The 20,231-nt window shown below is 41.2% G+C and overlaps 1 protein-coding gene across 1 annotated transcript in view; it reads left to right on the plus strand.

Annotated features, from left to right (window-relative positions):
• The window catches only part of gfra3 (GDNF family receptor alpha 3), a 66,016-nt gene that overhangs the window by 35,786 nt on the left and 9,999 nt on the right, over positions 1 to 20,231 (plus strand). Inside the window, exons 6-8 of the mRNA XM_084352262.1 lie at positions 5,648 to 5,782; positions 8,134 to 8,270; positions 18,506 to 20,231. The exon at positions 18,506 to 20,231 is cut by the window's right edge and continues 9,999 nt beyond it. Of these exons, the coding sequence (XP_084208388.1) occupies positions 5,648 to 5,782; positions 8,134 to 8,270; positions 18,506 to 18,724 (491 nt within the window). The 3' untranslated portion in view covers positions 18,725 to 20,231. The remainder of the gene's footprint in view (positions 1 to 5,647; positions 5,783 to 8,133; positions 8,271 to 18,505) is intronic.

The raw sequence follows: 20,231 nt of genomic DNA on the forward strand, positions 1-20,231 counted from the left end.
CAGAGCATGCAAGGACAGATTTGGAGCGCAGAAGAAGAGCAAGAGAGGACAGAACAATGAACACAGCTGATGTAAGGGCTTCCTCTATGGCCTGTCAAATCGTCTCAAATCCAACCTGCCAGCAGAGCAGTCACTGCTGCCTCTGACCTGAATCAAAGCAACATCCTGTCCGGCCCCAGAGCACCTCACAGCAGGCTTTTCATATATCTCCAAGACCCTAGGCAGGGTTATTTAGATAAATAAATAAATAAATAAATAAATATTCAGGTGCGTGCACAATAAATCAGTACTTTGACTTGCGCTATCAATTCTAGGCCTACTACCTACTTCTGTTGCCTGTATAGCTTACAACATTACAGATAAACAACCCTGACCAATTTGGTACCCAAGGCAAGATTTTAGCCGGTGCCATCACACACCAATCACGTTCATACACTCACACAGAAAACACATTAATTTATGTCGATTTTCTTTGTTGTAGAAATAACACAGTGATAAAAGAAACACTAGCATAAAACAAAATATAAATACAATATAAATAAAACTATTGCACAAAAACAACTATATTACAGGGAACACATTGCAATATGCATAATGCAGACATCTGTTGAGACACCACATGATTTACTCTAATGATGGAAAGTCCACTGAGACGTTCTTGCCCCACAGAAGATCTCAGATAGGTTTTAATGAGCTTGAGCCCAGCTGTGCTGACATGGAGGGGACAGTAGAAGCTGATGCTGCATCGTTGGTCTTGTCTGAGGTGAGGGGGACAGGAGCGCTTGCTGCTGCATCACTGGAAGGTGCTGAAGGGTGGAGGTGTCAGCAGGTGGCCGAGGATCCACAGGCGTGGGAACAAAATTATTATGGTGGTACTGCTGGTGGGCTCATGGCACTGGAGAGTGGAGACGCAGCTGGATCCGCAGAGGTGTATACCTTGAGGCTGAGGTGGAGGAGGCTTGGCGGCGATGCTGCTGTGGAGCTGGAGCTCGGAGGTTGTGGAGAATGGAGAGAAGACTGGTGTTCTTAAGCTGAGACTGATGAGAAGATGAGCTGCAGGTGTGTGAGGAAGAGGAGCTCCAGCTACCAGGAAAGCCACTGCCAGCCTCTGCAAAATCACCTCAACCACACACAGGAAAAACACCACACACAGTTCAAGATTATTACAAAAATGTTTAAAAATGCATCTGAAGAGAGCAGAGGAGTGTATGTGACCACTGGGTTACATTATATTAATAAATAAAGCTGCTGATGGTGAAACCAGCCAATAATAGAACCTAAGCCACATTAGAGCCAGTGGTGGAAGAAGTATTCAGATCCTTTACTTAATTAAAATACTGGTTTGGCCCCTCTGACTGATATATTATTGTATATGACATTATAAGATTATTTGTTCTTGTCTGTTGTCGCTGTTGGAGGCGGAGCTAGTTTGAACTATTTAATCTACAGTTCTATGTACAGGGACATCAGATGAATCTGAGGGGTCGTCAGAGGATTAATGTGAGAGGGAAAAGAAAAAACAAAGTTCTGATCTGTTCTTAATTTTTGGACTTTTTCTCTAACCTTTGCTTTTTGGTGAGATATTGGATAATTTTAACATTTATTGAAATTTACTGAGCCCAGACTGGTATGAGGTTGTGATGGCGTTCCTTTGTGTAGGAAAGCTATCGCTTAGCTTTCACAGGGCAGTCCTTACTCTGCTACCTCAGACTGGGGATCTAAATGACTTGAAGAACTGGCGTCCGAACTGGGAGGGGACCTTGTCAGCCATTACCACCAGGCTGGCAAAGTGGAGGTAGATCCTCTCTCAGGTCTCCTACTGAGGTCTGACACTGATAATCAACAATTTGATGGCTTCTTCACTGTGGCACAAGCTAGCATTCTCAATCCACCTGCAGGCCTGTTGGGGAAGCTACAGAGGACTCTGGTGGTTTTTTTCTGGTCTGGTCATCACTGGCTCAGAGCTGCTGTGCTGTATCTGCTGGTACATGAGGCTGGTTGACTTGGAAAGCAGAGTGGTGGCCTTCAGTCTCCAAGTGGCCCAAAGGTTGCTGTATCGCACAAATATTTGCCTGGGAGACCCAGCATGGGCAGTGTTGCAAAGGGCTAGTGGCACTGGGCTGGACTGACAGTTCGTCCTTTTGAATCTGGGGGCTGTGGACAGCATGGGACTGTTGCTGTTGTAAAGAACTGGTGGATGCTCAGACATGTTCGAGAAGGGGGAGTGGGGCCAGGACCATGGGGATGGGAGGAGCCCATTTTCCACAAACCATTGATCAAACTTTGGGACCCAGCAGAGCTGTTTTTTTAGGGCTGGCATTGTGACACTGGGCCACCTGAGACGGACGGATGGGCTGGACTGGAAGACACAGCAGCACCTGTCAGAGGAGTCAGGTGTGAAATCTCTGAGAATTCTGGAGAGGATGAAAGGGCAGGTGCTGGGCTTGCTGTCTCCATCAGCACTGGGCTCCTTCAGTCAGGCAAGGAGAGAGGAGCCTCCACTTTTCCCAGTGCTGAGGGTGGCGGCAGATCCAGAAGGTTGGCAGGAAGACAGAAAGCTACTGTCCTTTGCCTCTCCGAGCCTGTTTTTTTTTGAGGGTGTAAAGGGGAACATTTTGAATGCAGTGTTAGTGAAGGTTCAATACTTTGCAGTATTGAAAGGAGGTCAGGGAGCATCAGTGGCAGCGCTACCCGGTTGATGCCTTGAGCTCTTTGTTGCGTTCCTCAAGCCATTCCTGGGCAGTTCTTGTGGTGTGTCAGGGCACATTGTCCTGCTGGGGGGGAACTGCCATCTGTGAATACCTTTGCCATGGGGGGGTGTACTTGGTCCACAACGGTGTTTGGATGGGTGGTGTTTGTCCAGTGTCATCTACATATAGATTTTTTTCCTTTCATATGACCTGTTTGCTGCTGCGTTACTGCAGTGATGCAGCAGCGGTAAAAAGGGGGGCTGCACTTGAAAATCTAGGTGCAGTGCTTGAATCCTGATGATTCCACAATTGATTTCAAAATTGTCTTGTGTAGAATAATGTAGGTGTGATTCACAGTAAATACTATATATATATATATATGAAAAAAATAAGTGAAAAGGATGAATGGTGCTAGAAAATTTCCAAACAAAAGGCAGATTGTTGACCAATTTATATAGTAATACAAAATGGTGAAAGCAGTTAATTGGTTATTATCAAAAGCAAGGTTCATGAGACCCTTTTTTTAAAGAACCTTACCTCAAATATGAAATACAAAAATAGTATTGAATGATACAGGGTTATCAAAACATCATTTCAAACGTCCATGCCATTTTGACTTCTCTCAAACCCTCTGCTCAGGATGTTCTTTATTTTTGATTTCTTTTATTAACACATAAAAAATTGTGTAAATAGATACAATACTTAATTGGAAACAGAATGTGAAGGAGAATTGTCTTAAAACCCAAAGTTCTCCGGGCACGATTACAGGAAATTATGTAATAACTGAAACACAGTTAGACATAGATACAGAGGTTAGCTTTGTACTTTACAACAAACAAACAAACAAACAAACAAACAAACGCACAAGAGAGTTTTTTTTCAGGTAATTATGGCAATAGCACGGAGCCCCTAAAGGAACATGGAAAATTTTTGGACTTTTTCTCTAACGGAAAAAAAAAAACGTTTCTCGTGCTCACGACCTTTTCTCATCTGCACGAGAAAGTATCTTGTGCTCACCAGAAACGTAAAGGAAGTTTTTTTTCTTCACGTGCCTGAATTATGTGCGACAATCTGTGGTATCCCTCAGCCTGGGATATCGTTTGAAAATGGAAGTTTGATAGGTGAACAGTATTTATTCATTGAAGTGTAGTCACGTGAACTCAGCCTGCATCATGATCAGGACTCACAATGAGGATATGGAGTGTAACGATTGTTGGAGACAGTGCAGTCTCTGCCGCACACTCTGCCTTCTCCAGTCAGCTCATCTGGATCATCCTCACCACCTGTGAATATGGATTGTATGATTTATGAAAGCCTGTAAATAAAGTCAGTGACAGCTCTCACACAATCGTTACACTCCATATCCTCATTGTGAGTCCTAATCATGATGCAGTCAGAGTTCGCCGTAACTACACTTCAATGAATAAATACTGTTCACGTATCAAACTTCCATTTTCAAACATATCCCAGGCTGAGGGACACCACTGATTGTCGCGCATAATTTGGGCATGTGAAAAAAAAAACTTAAACGTTTCTCGTGCTCACAAGATACTTTCTTTACTTTGTCCCTTTAGGGGCCGAAATTTGTCCTCATTAGTTTCAGCTACATGGTAGACACACACTTAAAAGACATGTTGAATACAAATAATATATAATCTCACAATAAAGTAGCTGTAACAGGATCGTAAAGGGTGGAGAGGTGGAGAGTGTGTGAATGAGGTGATCAGACAGAGCAGAAGAAGGAGTCCAAGAAGCAGCAAGATAGAAAGTGAGGACGTATGACAGCTGACAAGAGATGTGGATAGAGAAGTGTTGAGTGGCTCTCTGCTCTCTCTGACAATGATGGATGACTTTTTTATAAAGTGTTCTTAAAGGCACAACCAGAAGAATCCACATTATTACCAAAGGAGTGCTGCTAGGTATAACCAAGCAACGTGCAGAGCACTGAAGCTTTTTATTACATATCACATTTTAACACAAAAGAATGAGACTCACTATCACTGATGATAAGGGGAATGTTGACTACTCTATCTACTTCACACTGGGCACATTTGTTGCTGTTACAATATTAATACATTTGGAATAAACAGTGAACACCGCTCTGTGCAGCAGTGGGGGCGTGGCTTCAGTGCTCTGGCTTCATGGCTCTGCAGACTGAAGCTGGACATCACATGTGATACCTGTCATTGATCTCATGGGGAAGCAGATGTAAACAAAATGGAGATTAGCGTGTTGCAACAACTTGCTGTAGTAACAATTATATCAAACATGTTTCATATTTACAAAATATAAATCTGGATGATTACATCGGTCCTTTCTGAGCCGGACCACATCAACCAATGAGAGACGCATCCCGGAGCAGCCGACGGTGCTGCCAAGCAACAGTAAACTTTGTAGCCCTTGAAGCTAACATTAGCTAGCGTACTACTGTTGACAGAAACTTAAAGTGTCACCTCCAGTATAAAAAGCCTGTGTTGACCGCATCACTGTTGAAGTGTTCAACCTGTTCTTAAAGAGGTGGTATGTTTTGGGAGTGTGTGTCACACGCAGCAGTGACATTTGCTAACTCAGCTTATTATCAAAATTTTGGCTTTCTGGATCTAAAAATTGCCAAGATGGCATTTAGCAGAAAAAAACCCCACTAACTTCAGGCTTCAGCTCCCGTAGGAAAAGCGAAAGAGTCTACACCATGTTTCTCTACAGGCTACTCAGCTTTGTTTGAAGTACAAGAACGGTGTCCTGTGTCTGTTTTGTGCAAACAAACTGCTCAAAGTAAAACAGTGCAGAAGCCAGTCGAGGCTTTCCGTCTCTTTGGCATAGATTGTGTCTGGTGATTGTGTTTCCATCTGTGAGTTACTGATTGATATACAGTATGTTTATTATATTAAAGCAAAACATATAGGTTCCTTGACTTTCCAAAGCTAACATTCACCCCCTTTGCCCCCTCTGACCTGCAGGTACCATCATGACCCCCAACTACATCAGTAACAGCTCTGCAGATGTGTCACTGTGGTGCAACTGTGAAGGCAGTGGAAACCAGTGGCAGGACTGTCTGAGACTGCAGCGCATGTTCACCCACAACACCTGCCTGCGTGAGTGATTACATTTCACACAAGCTATTACTTTTTGTTTGCAATCAGTAGTAGTAGGAGTTGAATTGTTGGCTGCATAACACATTTTATGAAATGTATTTATTCACTTCTCAGAAAGGAAATTATACCTTTTTTGCTCAGGTAAAACAGATCCTGACTCTAGTCAGACAAAGCTTGGTTATAAAGTGGACAAATACCCCCAGGGCCCCAGCTCCACAGGGACAACCAGAGCTCTTGGTTCATAGTGCATCTAGTTGGGATGTGTCAGTTAACGTGTTTAACATTAATATCAAATTACCACAAAATAACTTGGCAAACCTGCAGCCAGGTAGTATATCAGGAGAGAACTGCTGGTGTCAGGACCTCTATGCAGTGCACTTGATGTACATGTACACTAACTCACATAGAGAATAAAGGATGGGGGTCCAGTGAAGGCTCTCAGCTCTTTCACTCATGTTAGCCCAGTCCTGGTTATTGTTGTTGTTTTCATAGTGAGGTTATTAAAATGTCTGGAGAAAAACAGACAGAAGGTGCCAACTGGACGCAGGAGGTGGTGTAGATGCCACACAGTAGATACACTGTACAATTAGAAAGAGAAAGGTTTTGGTCTTACGCAACACATGTGGCCAGAAATACTGGACAAGACTGACACATCTTCATCCTGGTTGTCAATTAAAACACTTAGTTGAGATGGCATGCTGTTAAAGGTGCCTGAAAATAATTTTCAAGAAAAACACTTTTTTCTTTTATTGTATTTCTGATAGAGAAATGACTAGATTGATACCTCTCTTGTGTTTGTGATCAAGTACAGAGCTGCAGTCAGGATGCAGTTAGCCTAGCTTAGCATAAACACTGGAAGGTCTGTCCAAAGTTCTGAAATATACTACAACTTTAAAAACATTTTGAGTCTGTACTCAGACTGAAATGTGAAAATGAGTTTGTGATGTTAGGGGGACTTACTGTATGTGACAGAGCAGATTTCTAAACTTGGATGGAGGATGTGTCTCAGCCCAGAATAGACCCCATTACCTTTTGGTGTGGACGCGAATAAAGGTTATGGTTCAGCAGTTAGGGTGGTGAAACAGGGCTATACAGTTTGATATTTGATTAGACTTGAATGAATTAAAGGGGACACTTTTGGGCCTTGGCGGAGGTATGTGCTCTACTGAATGCCATTGTAGTCAAGAAATGGTTTCAGTAAAAGTTTGCTTGTTGACATTTCTCTGTGTATACAGACAAAATAGATAAAGATGTTAATCAGTAAGCTTTAGAGCTGTGGGAGGCTGTGGAACAGGCCAGGCTCCAGTCTTTATGCTGAGCTATGCTAAGATAACTACATCCTCCAGGTCTGTACTTAACACAGACTTGAGATTTGTATCAATCTTCCCTCTCACTTCACTCTTTAAAAGAAAGAGAATTATTCCCAATTATTCAAAGTATTTCCCTCATTTTTGCTGTTAAGGACATTTGGGAAATGGGGTCAAATGAATTTGTTCGAGCCTCACTGCATGTAGGATCTTATTTATTTAAAGATATTTCCTTAGGACATATCTTAAGCTAATTTTCTGTAACCATTTTTTTCTGATTAAAATGTCCTAAAAACTATAAGGAAATGATTTCTTATGGTTTAATGACACATGTCTCTTGACTCTGATGCTGTTTCAGAAACTTTTCACCCAGAAGGCACTTGAGTACTTGGGCATTGTTTGGAAAATAGTCACATTTAAAAGATTGTTTTTAGAAATCCTGTTTTAAATAATGTATCTGAGGAGCAGAATTATGAAAACAGAATTAATATGTCACCATCAAAGATACTCTGAGGAACAAGTCAAAGGGAATAAATGAAAAAAATGTCGAAGAAGATGTCTGCTGAATCTGTCTGGGTGGCTGACTCCCACAGCGATGTTCACAGCATGAACTGAACTCTATCTCTTTATATGTCAGCCACATGCTACAGCCGCTGCATTCAGAAGAGTCTTACAGTGTCTATCTGCAGCATTAGGCGTCTGCAGCCGGAGGGTAAAGCCCTCCAGGTGTCACTCAATCACAGCAGCCGTCAATAAGGCTGTCGATACACACTGAGCCTGTATGTCCAAACACTAAAGCCTGGATCGATGCATCAATGCTCTTCCCATAAAGCTCGGTGATTTATCAAGCTGCCGACAGCTCAAACAATAAAGCTGCCAAATAGATATGTAGGTTCACGCCCACTCAGCTGCAGCGTCGCAGCACGCGGGCCAGGCCAGAGAACACACACACACACACACACACACACACACACACACACACACACACACAAACGCACACACACACACGCACAGAGGCAGTGATGTGGCTGTGTCTCCATGCAGGTAACTCTATCACTTGGATGGGGAGTCCCGGCTCCCTGCCTGTGGACACCACCAAGCCTCCTGCTCCCAGACCCTCCCCACTCGTTCAGGAGGACGAGCTGCTGAGCAACAACCACCTGCCTGAACACAACAACATCGTGAGTACACTTCAGCTCATCACACGCATCGCCTTCACATTTTAAATTACCTTTCAGAATTTTAACCCAAGGCCTTTTCCATTATCTTTGGTTTGAGCTCATCCCGTCACTGTCACACACTATGTTGTTTATTTATGGTATTTGTTTTATCTCCATTGCTGGAGCTTTTTATCTCTTTTATCATTTTTACTGTTTCCCTGTGTGATTTTTGAAAGCACTAAACCTGATATTCCCTCGCTCCTTTTGAATTGTGACAACATGAGATTGACCTTATATTTACAGACACAGTCGTCAAATCTTTACAATTTCAGGATAAGTGGATTCATTCTACCACATGAAATCTAGCTATGATATTTGAAAACCATTTATTGTATATAAAAGAAGGCTTATTAGAGGAGATTTAAAGATAGATTATCCACAAATGGTTTGGTAAAATTTTAAAGGTGTAAGTTGTAAGATAATGCAACCTTTCAAAGGTAAATCCAGACATCCAGGGGGCAGTAGGACCACATACTGCTCTAGCTGTCTTTGGCTGTAGCTAGCTGCTCTTAGTTGCTCAGTAAGCTGTGAAAATAAGTGGCCCTCTTGGCTGAATCACGCGGAGAGTTGCCGCCACGGGGCTCAGCTCGACCGGGCTCAGCAGCCTCCCAGTGAACACAGCTGGACACCGAACTGGAACTGAACACAGCCTCTGAGACAGACATATGCCAGTTTGAAGAGGGAGGATACAGTACAGAGGTGATCTACAGCAGCTCTGACCAGGACTATGACTTCAGGGGTGAGAAGAAACGGCAGGTGGGGACTTGGAGGAGAGAGTGTAGAGCTCCAATAATCGGCACATCTTACTCGAGGATGTGAATCGAGGATTTATTTGGACCAAACCAGAAGTGATTGTGGTCTAAAATGTGATTGTGACTCCAGTGCGGGCCTCCAAAAAAGTGAGACAATCTCAAAACCAAATACAAGGCCAAGCAAATCATATGGCTGTGCCGTGGTGGAGTAGTGTTTGTGCATATTATGTTGTACAATTGAAAGAGGCTTACTCTGGCTATACCAGCCAACTCTATGGGAATGCAATTTGACCCTGAATTAGTTATCTACACATTGAATTGACTCTATTATATTTAAGGTGAAATAAATTATCTCGTGCTTAGTGCCAGACCACAGCCAAAGTGCTGCTAAAGCCTCACCCTCTGAAAGGGATGGGTCCTTACAAATATCTCCTGTCTGAATCTGACAGTGAGGAAGAGCCCTTGCCCTCCACCTCCTCCCAGCCACTCACCAAAAAAGGCCCAAGAAGGGTGGGGGCATGTTGGCCTTCCTAAAACAACAGGACCAAAAGAAGGTGGCAAGGGATGCTGCTCTATATGAGCAAAACTAAAGGTTCCTTTCACTGTTGATAGAACTAGTAAGAAATAAACAAAGAAACTTGGAATGAGTGTTGTTGTTGTTGTTGTGTTCATTGAAGTCAAATACAAAGTTCTTCAGTTGCTTAATGAATGGAATAGCTTTGTTAGAGCTGTCCCTGGCCAACCTACTCATGAAATATATCAGCTAAAGATGACAGATGAACACAGATGAAATGAGTGCAGCAGTACATGAACACAAGCAGGCAATAAGTGCAGGACACAGCAACAGTGTTGTCCTTTTAATAGCTCATTTACATTACACAACCTACATTCATTCAGAATAGTTTGACCAGTTGGAGGCCCCATTACCAATGATTATACACTTGCACTTAGATTTTCATTCATGTCAAATTGTATATCTAACAAGTGTCCAGTATATTAGGGCCCCCTTTAGAATAGTTTGACCAGTTGGAGGCCCCATTACCAATGATTATACACTTGCACTTAGATTTTCATTCATGTCAAATTGTACATCTAACAAGTGTCCAGTATATTAGGGCCCCCTTTAGAATAGGTTGACCAGTTGGAGGCCCCATTACCAATGATTATACACTTGCACTTTTCATTCAAGTCAAATTGTACATAACTGTACTTTCATAAGGGCTTTGGCATGGTGAGCATTGAAACGTGCCTCCACTCTTCCCCTCACTGGCTCCAGGCACGGGCCGATGAGGTTGATCAGTGCAGTCAGACATGGGTATCCTCCATCACTGACGATGAAAAAAAATGTTTTGGTGGGTAACAGCCTGAGGCAAACACTGGCTATCAATGGCTAAAGGCTGGGTAGTTGTCAAGGTATTCAAAGTGATGGCCAACTACAGCACACTGGGTTGTTGTGGGGAAGCACAGCACTTTTTTCAGGACAGACAAAGTTGCAGCGTACACCCGATGCACATTGTCACACACTGTTGTCTTTGGCACATCAAAGACCTGGGACACAACTGAGTATGAAAGACCATGTGCTAACCAGTACACCACCAGTAGGACCTCCATGTACAGCAGCCAGCCATGGGTCTTCTCCCTCCTGAGAAGGGCCATGAGTGCCTCAAAAGCTGGTCATCTGATTTGTTAACTGTCTCTTGGTGTCGAAACTAGCAATTAATCAATGTCACTTCAGTCACAGATGCTAAAACCCTTGCCTTAATAAAGGCAATGGTTAAACTGGACTGTCTCTTCAGTGGGAAGAGAGACGCAGCAAAATCAGGCTGAGACTATATTTTGTGGTCTAAAATGTTATCATGACTCCAGTGCCGGCCTCCAAAAAAGTGAGACAATCTCAAAACCAATTACAAGGCAAAGCAAATCTTATGGCTGTGCCGTGGTGGAGTAGTGTTTGTGCATATCGGGCCGGATCTACTAAAGGTTTACGTGTATTAAACGTGTGCAAACTCCTTGCACACGCAAAAAAAATGTACAAACTGATTTACTAACGGTGCGCAAAAAGGGTTGGAGAGGAGAGCATTTTTCACCCTCGTGTGAACATTTTTGGGATGAATGAGGAAACTATCATTAGAACATATCGCCTATCCAGCCTTGCCATTTTGGAGCTGTTGGAGGAACTCAGAGCGGATTTGGAGCCAGCTACGAGAAGGAGTCACGCAATACCTGCAATAACAAAACTCCTTGCAAGTTTACTATTATTATTATTATATTTATATTATTATACGCCAATTTTTCTTTTGTTCTTCTTCTGATGTCTTGGTATCTCCTTTTTCACTTCATCCACTGTTCGCCTGTTTTTTCCAACAGCATTAACTTTTTCACAGATTTTCTCCCACATGGCGTTCCTTTGCGCGACCGTCAGATTCCTTTGCTGCAGCTCATTGAAATGTTTATTCGATTCCTCTACCAACACTTCTAATTCCAAAGGGTCCAATTTCACTTTGCACTTTCGCTCTCTCAAACTCGCCATGCTGAAAACCATGAAACACACTAAACCCTCATTTAAATAGGCGTCTCCGACACATTTGCACCTGTTGTCATTAACGCAATCACTCTCAGTAAATTGCCCGCAAACCGCAGTTCAACCCCACACGCAAATTTCTAGATTGCGCACGCAGATTAGTACAAGCAATTTGGGATCTTAGTAGATCGGGCCCATTATGTTGTACAATTGAAACAGGCATACTCTGGCTATACCAGCCGACTCTATGGGAATGCAATTTGAGACTGTTTAGTTGAGATTGATTTGGTTAATGTCCAGTTTGAATGAAGTGTGTTTTATGAAGAGTTTACGAGGTGATTAAGCTCGTCTTAGGTTAGTTATAGAATCAAATTTGAATTCAGACAGTGTACGGTTGTATTTTTCTGTTTAGTAAGAATAAAAGGAGTATGGGTGTTTAATTTCTTGACACTTTGTGAGTATAGTTTGGTCATTTATAACACTAAAAGTTAAGAGTTCGTGAAATGTAGTAAACTCGCCTCTGTATTTATCTCCCAGCTGAAACTACAGGGGCAACATCTCTGGAGGTGGTGTCATGAGCTGATGCTAACTTCTGTAGACGTCTCTGTAACACAGTACATAGACCTCTTTGACATAACATCAACAAACACCTGTTCATCATGTTAGTCAGTTTTTTAATTTTTTATACTAAGATTCCTCTTAAATTAACCATAGAAGACTTTTGACATTTAGCTCGGTGAGACTGATGGGACTGTCATTAGTTTTGCAGATATTTGGTCATGAACCAAAGTATCGCATAAATTAAAACGTTGACCTGCTGATGGCGCTAGTTAAAAAGTCCGAGGATCACCAAAGTTATTGCAAATCATCCTGAGACGGACATGAACGTCAAACACATTTAATGGCAAACCAGCCGTTTCACTGAGACATTTCATTTATGCAGGCAAAAGAGAAAACGGAGGATCACCAAAGTCAGCAGGGTTACTATCTCTTACTGGCTCAAGACAGCTTGTAAGATTTAAATGGTAATCTTTTGCTAAAACAGCAGTGTGGACCAAAGTGGTGGACCAACTGACTGTCAGACTGACATCGCCTTCCCATTAGCCATGCTGCTAAACTATGGCTGAGCGACCTATACGAGTAACCATGGATGTATACATTTACAACGGCAATATATGGATTTATTGTATAGATAGTGCTAATAAAAAAATGATATCTTTGGGTTATTCACAACATATATTTTCCTGTTATTTGGTGCTTAGCAGGCGGCTGTCAACTACAACCAAACAATTGTTTAAACTGTCCTGACTGTGTCCGTTTAATTTGTCTGTCCCAACCCATCGGGCTTCACACAGTCTGTGGCACACGCACAAGTCTTGGCCTGAAGTGTTTTGATTTCAGTCCTGTTGGATGAAGTGTGAGTGTGCCAGCTCATGATGTGCAGACAGTAAGACACACACAGACATGCTGAAATGTGCTGTGAACACATATGTTCTGAGAGTTCCTCCTCTCACCACTCCTGGCTGCCCTTGTCCAATACTGACCATTAAATGTGGTCCAATTCAATCGCGGTCCTGGCTACTGTAACCTTGGCCAGACCACAATATGCTGTGGCTGTGGCTCCCTGGCTCCCAGCATGCCTCACTGCCAGAGATAATCTGGGCCGCCAGACAAGAGGGGATTCCAACTCTCTCTCCTCCTCAGATGCCCTCCTCCACTCGCTCTCTCTCTCCCTCTCTGTGTCCGTCTGTGTCTCTCTCCCAGTGAGCGGATTAGATGAGGTGTTGGGTGGAAGCGGTGCATCAGTCAGGCTTCATTAGTATGAATTTATTCATGCCCATATGTCTCCCCCTTCTTTCTCTTCCTTCCCCAAATCCCCCTCTTCCCTCCTTCTTTCCTTCCTTCTGTCCTTTCTTAACTTCCTCCACCCTTCCCTTTTCTTGCTTTACTCATTCACTCTTTTCTTTTTGTTCTCCATTTATTCAGTCGTGCATCCTCCAGCCTTCACTGTACCCCTCCCCCCTCCATCTATACCTGCTCCAAATCTCCTCATCTGTCCGTCACTCAGCTGCTTGTCTTGTCTTTCTGAGGAGCTTTAGCTTGTTTCTCTAAAGTGATTTTTCCAGAATTTGAAAGGTTTCACTTCAAAAAGCTGAGTATTTGCTCCAGCAGTGAAAAAAATGTCACAGTTAGAAACATAGATTGCTGCTCTTTGTTTTAAATGTTACATTTCCACAAGGAATCCAATCAAATATGTAGTGAAATGGATTTGAATGTGATTTTGAAGACCAGTAGCCTGTTGATTTACTCATTTGTAGATACATTCACTTTTGATTTGATGAAGCTAAAAGCTGTCAGTAAACAGTGTGCTTTCCAGCCAGCTGGAGAACATCTGAAAATTACACAATGTATAGTACAGAGTGTAAGGCAGGGGGAAATCCAGTCATCGTTCGAAAGAATATTCTGGAAAATGTCATTATCAGTAGATACAGACTGTATCGTATGATATATATTCATGATACATGTTATTTAGACATTTAACCAAATTAAAAGAGAAACGCAAGAGAAAAGGCTCATCTGTAGCTTTTTGATAGTAAGTTTGAGATCGCTCTAAGAGGAGAAGCCGTGTGATCATTTAACTTGTTGAGCGGATAAAAATGTGGCCACACTGTACAAACTGCATGACTGAATTAACATGCATCTTGTTTATACACGTAAGATATCCAGATACAGATCGAAATCAGGACAATAATGTCGATACGACAGCAACTGAACATGAAAACTCCCAACAAACAGCAATATTAAACATACTGTAACAACACTGTATGTAATAAATATATGTGTATGTTCCCTAGACATGTGCTGGTCCTAAAAAGAACCCAAGGCTGTCTTCACTCCAATTATCTTCAAAGAAATATTAACAATGTTCTTCAGGCTTTTTCTGTCCCTCACCAATGTGTTATAAAAGCAGCAGATCAAAGGAAAGGTCACAAGTCTCTCAATAAAAGACAGTGACTAAGAATAACTGTGCAGACAAGTTAAAGCTTGGAAAGAAGGTGCTCTCTCTGCAGGTCAGGCTGAATATTTCCCACATCCCGTCTGATGATTGTCCACATTTGGAATCGATTTCACGACTAATTAACAAAATGATTGTCATTTGAATTATAAAAGAGAGAACAACCTAACCATGATCCATTTCTGTGCCCTGAAGGAGAGCTGGATGACGGCCTTGTTTACAGCTTCTGCAGCTGTCAGATTACATGATGAAAAGTTCAGATTGACAGAAAAAAATCAGAACATCATGACAAAAGCGAGGCAGTATTTCAATGGAATGACGACGAAGCGCATTATTATCAGTAGGAAAACAATAACCTAGCATCAGCCTTGGGCTCCCCCAGATGTTGGTGCATATCATTGAGAATCAACATCTGTGTGTCTCTCAACACCAATAACACTGCAGTGAATCATATTCATCAACAGCTTTAGAGTTTTAAATAAAGACTTATCTGGATCAAAGTGAAGAACACAGAACACACATGATATATTTAATGTAAAGGATATGGCCAGAATTTTAATTTAAAACTTCAGAAAGTGTGAAGAAACAAGAGTGCTGACGTTCTGTCAAAGACGTCTCTGCTCTGTGTTACAGAGATGTCTACTGAAGTTTCTAACGATCTAGCCCGGCCCCTCCTGTCTACTAAAACCACTTTGTACTTCAACAGTTGATAGTGTGATAGCCCTGTAGTTACAGCTGGGAGATGTATGTGAGCGATGAGTTTGCCTCTCACAAGCTCCTACACTTCATGCCGCTCCTGTCCCCACTGGTGTACTTTGATCCCCAGAGTCATAGTCCTGGTCAGAGCTGCTGTAAATCACCTCCATACTGTATCCGTACAGTCTTGTAGACTGTGTTCAGTCCCAATCCAGCAGTGTTCACAGCAGTTAGAAGCTACAGCCGAAGATAGCCACAGAAAATAGTTGGCTGGGTCTTACTGTACACTGGACTTTCTCCCTGGAGAGCAGGGGTTGCGTCCCATTTGTGACAAAGTCAAGAGTTATTTCTTTTTTTTTTATAGATATGTTACGTACCTATGTTAACATACATAAATGACGTGACTTACGTCACTTTTGTAACCTGAGTATCGTTATCATGTTATGTACGTACATGACGTGAGTTACGTCTACTTTAGTTTTGGTGTGTGACGCAACCAAACCACAATTGTTTGACAACATTAATAACAGTCCAAAAGTTACGATACGTTATAATATGTGTTGTGTGTTTGTTTCAAAGTGTAACTGAACGTTGTATATCACTCAATATGCTAACTTGACCATGGAGCTTTTATTTTGAAAGTCTAACCGGATGTTGCGTATTACATATAATTGGTAGGTAGGTAGGGTAGGTAGGGCGTCAAAGTGTGAAGCTAAAGGTCACTGACCAAGCTGCTGTATTTGACAAATTGGGAGAGAGAATGTGTTGGATTCACAATATGTTGCCCACTATAACCATGGTATCTGCGATTCTGTGATAATCAATACATTTTAAGATGATCATCTAATGATACTCAATACCCAAAGTGTAGGAATTATGTATTTGTTCACTGCATTGTGGTGTCAGTTTCACAGAAATTGTTAGGGGAATCTGTTTAGAGCATAAAATTGTCAATATTTGCTGCCAATGTAATGATAATCATACACTGTACACGTACACAGAATTAAGTGGAATCAACTTTTGTAATTAACTTCACATAAGTTTTAGTTGTTTCAAGTTGCTTGGACTTAAAATTTATAGTTTATATTTTTCAGACCACTTCCAAACTTATGAACATGAGTTCTTTTAACTTGAAGTCTTTTGACTGTTGGATGAATGTAATATGTAATGTTGATGAGTTCAATCAACTCATAACATCAAGTTTCAACGAAAGTTCAACGAAACATGATCAGCATATTGTCAGACTTCCCAGTATGCATTGTTTGAGAGGTAAAACTCTCCCAAGACCCTTCTTTTTTATAGTTTAAAGAAAACATCCGTTATGGAAACTTGCTGTGTGTTAAGATACATCATGGTTGGAAAAAATGGTTGCTTTTTTTTACAATAACAAAAAAAAATTCAAACCATGATAGAGGTTAGTATTGAAATGAGTCTTTAGCCCATCACACTTTTGCACTTCTGATCAAACTGCAAGTTGCTTCATGTAATGTCTCTATGCTGATCCTGTGACGTCAACTTCAAAAGGAGTTACTGCTGCTACACTTTGAGTGAAATGAAGAACTGACTCCTCAACGAAATCATCAAATGTAAAAAGTTATCAAATTTATTTGTAATGATTGTCAGTGTCAACAGTTGTAGATTCAAGTTAATATCTTAAGTTTGTAGAACATGTATTCTCAAGTTCAGTTCAACTTTAAATTGTGTTTCACAGAAAGAAAACAAAGTATTCAACCTAAATAAAGTAAAGTTGACACAGCCCAAAATGATTTACAGTATATTGAAAGAGAAAGCAATACGATATATTGCTGTATCAATATCTCATCCCACCCCTAAACATCAACACTCTTGCCAGACAGAACATCAATGCAGGACAATTGTGCCAGACCCCAAAATTTAATTCCAAGACATTTCTAAAATTCAAAAATACTATTTTTTTATTTTTTTAAATAGGCTCTTTAGAATATTTGTACATGGCAGCTACATGTCCTCCAAATTACATTGCTAAATCTGTGTTGACAAATACATAATTTTTATGTGAGTGACAACTTAATAGTTAGGTTTAACATTTTATATTGTTGATTTAACTTGTTGTAGCTTATAGCTGCTCAGATTCTTCAGCAGAGCTGAGCCTTTTCCACCAAATCTGGTCAATGGTCAATTCCTGCATTGGCACTGAATGTTGGCATGTCAATCACGTGGAGTCATCAAATATTAACATCGTTCAAACAAGAACATAATGCCAAGTTATACTAGACTGGGCTGTAGAAAAAAATCTGACATGGTTTGAAATACAAGGTAACTCAATGTCTGCCCACAAACAAATTCAAAAGGTCCTTTCTTTAACTTGAACTTAACTCTATCATAATGCACTTTTCATGAATATTACACTGCTTAGTAGTGATCACTTGTGTTTGTTTTCTACCTGTGGCCCCAAACATCTTGTGAACGGCCCTAAAACACAGCCTCAGACTATGCCCCACACATCGCTTTCATGTGCTATTAAAAATGTAGGCTGAATGGGTTGACTCTGTGCTTGTTTATTCTTTATAAGTCCTTCAGTGCAGTGTCTCAGAAAGATGAATTTGAGTTGCCTTACACCACCTACATTTTAATTAATTGATGTTTTCATTATGTGTTTGGATCAAAGTCAATTTGAAATTCAGATTATGGAAGAATGAATTCTGTTTGATCACATTCATTCTCCACAACCCAACATACAAATAACATTCAAATGATAAAATACAAAATAAGACTTTCCAATTTCTTCTTTGGGATTTACAAGCACACAGTGATGCCTGTCTGTAGGGCGCACCACGAAACCTGATTTTTACTTACGTCTACTTCAATTTACTGATCAGCAGAAGTTCAGCAGAAAGTAGAAGTTTCCTGGAAATGTATTTAAATAATTAGCAGCTATTTATGAACTGCTTGTTAATATAATGATATTATTATTAAATCATATTGGGGTAATGGAAGTAATTATTGTAGTAATTTGAGGGTAAATTCAAATATATTTCTAATACTTTGCTTGGTAATTACCACCTATTTAACATGAAATTTGCGGACCTGTAAGATAAAGTGTCACCAAATCAAACTCATGTTATCATGTGAGAATTTAGGTGAACACTTCCTACTGTTGAATAATGCTGATGCTTTTAAGCATCGTAAAATGTAAAAATATCTAAGCTGCCCGATGCTGTCTCCCTGTCAGGTGGTGGAGAGTGAAGAAGAGGAGGACCTGACACAGACAGAGATGGAGGAGGAGGATGAAGGTGGCCAGTTCGATGTCATCCCACTATACTCAGAGAGGGCCACCGTCTCCAACCTGGGCTCCCCCGGCACAGGCGGGGCTGCATCCCTCACCACTGGCGCTCCTAAAGCCATCCTACTGCTCCTTCTGCTTCTGTCTGCCTCCCTCAGCTGGGGGTAGAACAGAAAATATAGAGAATACACACACACACACACACACACACACACACACAGAAACAAACACACACACATGCACATGCACACAATCGCATTTAATGGACCTACAATCCTGGACTGATGGCTGTGAAATTGTTGGAAGCATATTGAAGAAATGGACTTCGCATTTTGTCAGTAGCATCCCATTGATTCCTCACTTCTGTCCTTACTTTCCTCCATTAAAAATGGCACTTTGTTCAACACGGTCTGACTGCAGCTGCAGTGTTGTAATGACCTGATAGCACAGGAGAGCTAGTCATGGTAGGATGTCCACATGCTGCCATCAACCAATGAGCATAATGCAGCTGTTCCTGCCCTAAGGTCCAGAATAAATCTGTGAGTGTGAGTGGTTTGCTCGGTTGTAAACATACAAATATTAGTCAGCCAAGGTGTGTCAGCAGGATATTGGCTTAAAGGTATATTGAAGATACAGTAACTGTGAGCAGTTGAGTCGTAAAAACTGTTCATGTCAGCCTAATTTTTAATCATCAGTAGTACATTTTTTTTCTTATTTCTCAGTTGGTGATAAGAATGAAGAAACTGGTGCCAAAATGGGTGCAAAGTCACCACTGCTGGTAGTTCAACACAAATAAGATACTCACAATACACACAGCTAATGTTTGCTTTAACTTGTAAAAAGCAAGATGCTACAAATGTACCAATATAAACTATATCTAGACTACATTTTCATTTATCTGGTGAGCCTACAAGGCCAGCGGAGGCAGGCTGATCATTGTAGAATAAGGTGTCAACTCTCCCAAGACATAACAATGAGGCGCTTTCCCATCATCATTACCATACCACTCTGCGTGGCATACAGTCCACTCATAACTTCACTGTAGCATACTTCACCATGCTAACAAACATGGCATTTTAGCGTTTTCTTCAGTTTTAATTTAATTTTATTTATTTAAAGGGTTGGATAAAAGCCTATGAACAGTCCCAAGCTGACAAGTAAACCTGAGCTAGCAGCATAATTAGCTCACTGGCTATAGGCTGTCTTTCATTTGACCTGAAACTTTACGACAGTATCAATAAAGGTTAATCCATGTGATGTTTTCCAAGGTGCAAACAAGCTTTTTTGCATGCCAATGAACTTAGCTGGTTAAGTTGATAATGATGCCGTGTACAGACACTGAACATCGTCTTCTTTTCTGGTTTTATTTATGGCTACTCTAAAAGTAAACCAGTAGCAGCTCCAGATACACAAACTCTTTCATTTGGCTCATGGTGATTTCATTTGAATTTCATTTTAAGAAAGTGGAGAAATGGATAGCACAGCTGAAAGACTGTTTGTTGAGTGAGAGCCAGAAAACAGGACAAAGGATGTGAGTGGTATAACAAACTGGGTGCTTTGACATGAACACATACAGAGAAATGCCCCACGGCTGCTGTCAGACCTTGTTGTTTTTTTGTTTTGTTTTTTCTTAACTTGTTGATGGATGATAATTTGTCCCCCTGGTTGCGACTTA

Source organism: Pagrus pagrus (assembly GCF_965226575.1).
Source record: "Pagrus pagrus genome assembly, chromosome: 5".
Classification (NCBI taxonomy): Eukaryota; Metazoa; Chordata; class Actinopteri; order Spariformes; family Sparidae; genus Pagrus; species Pagrus pagrus.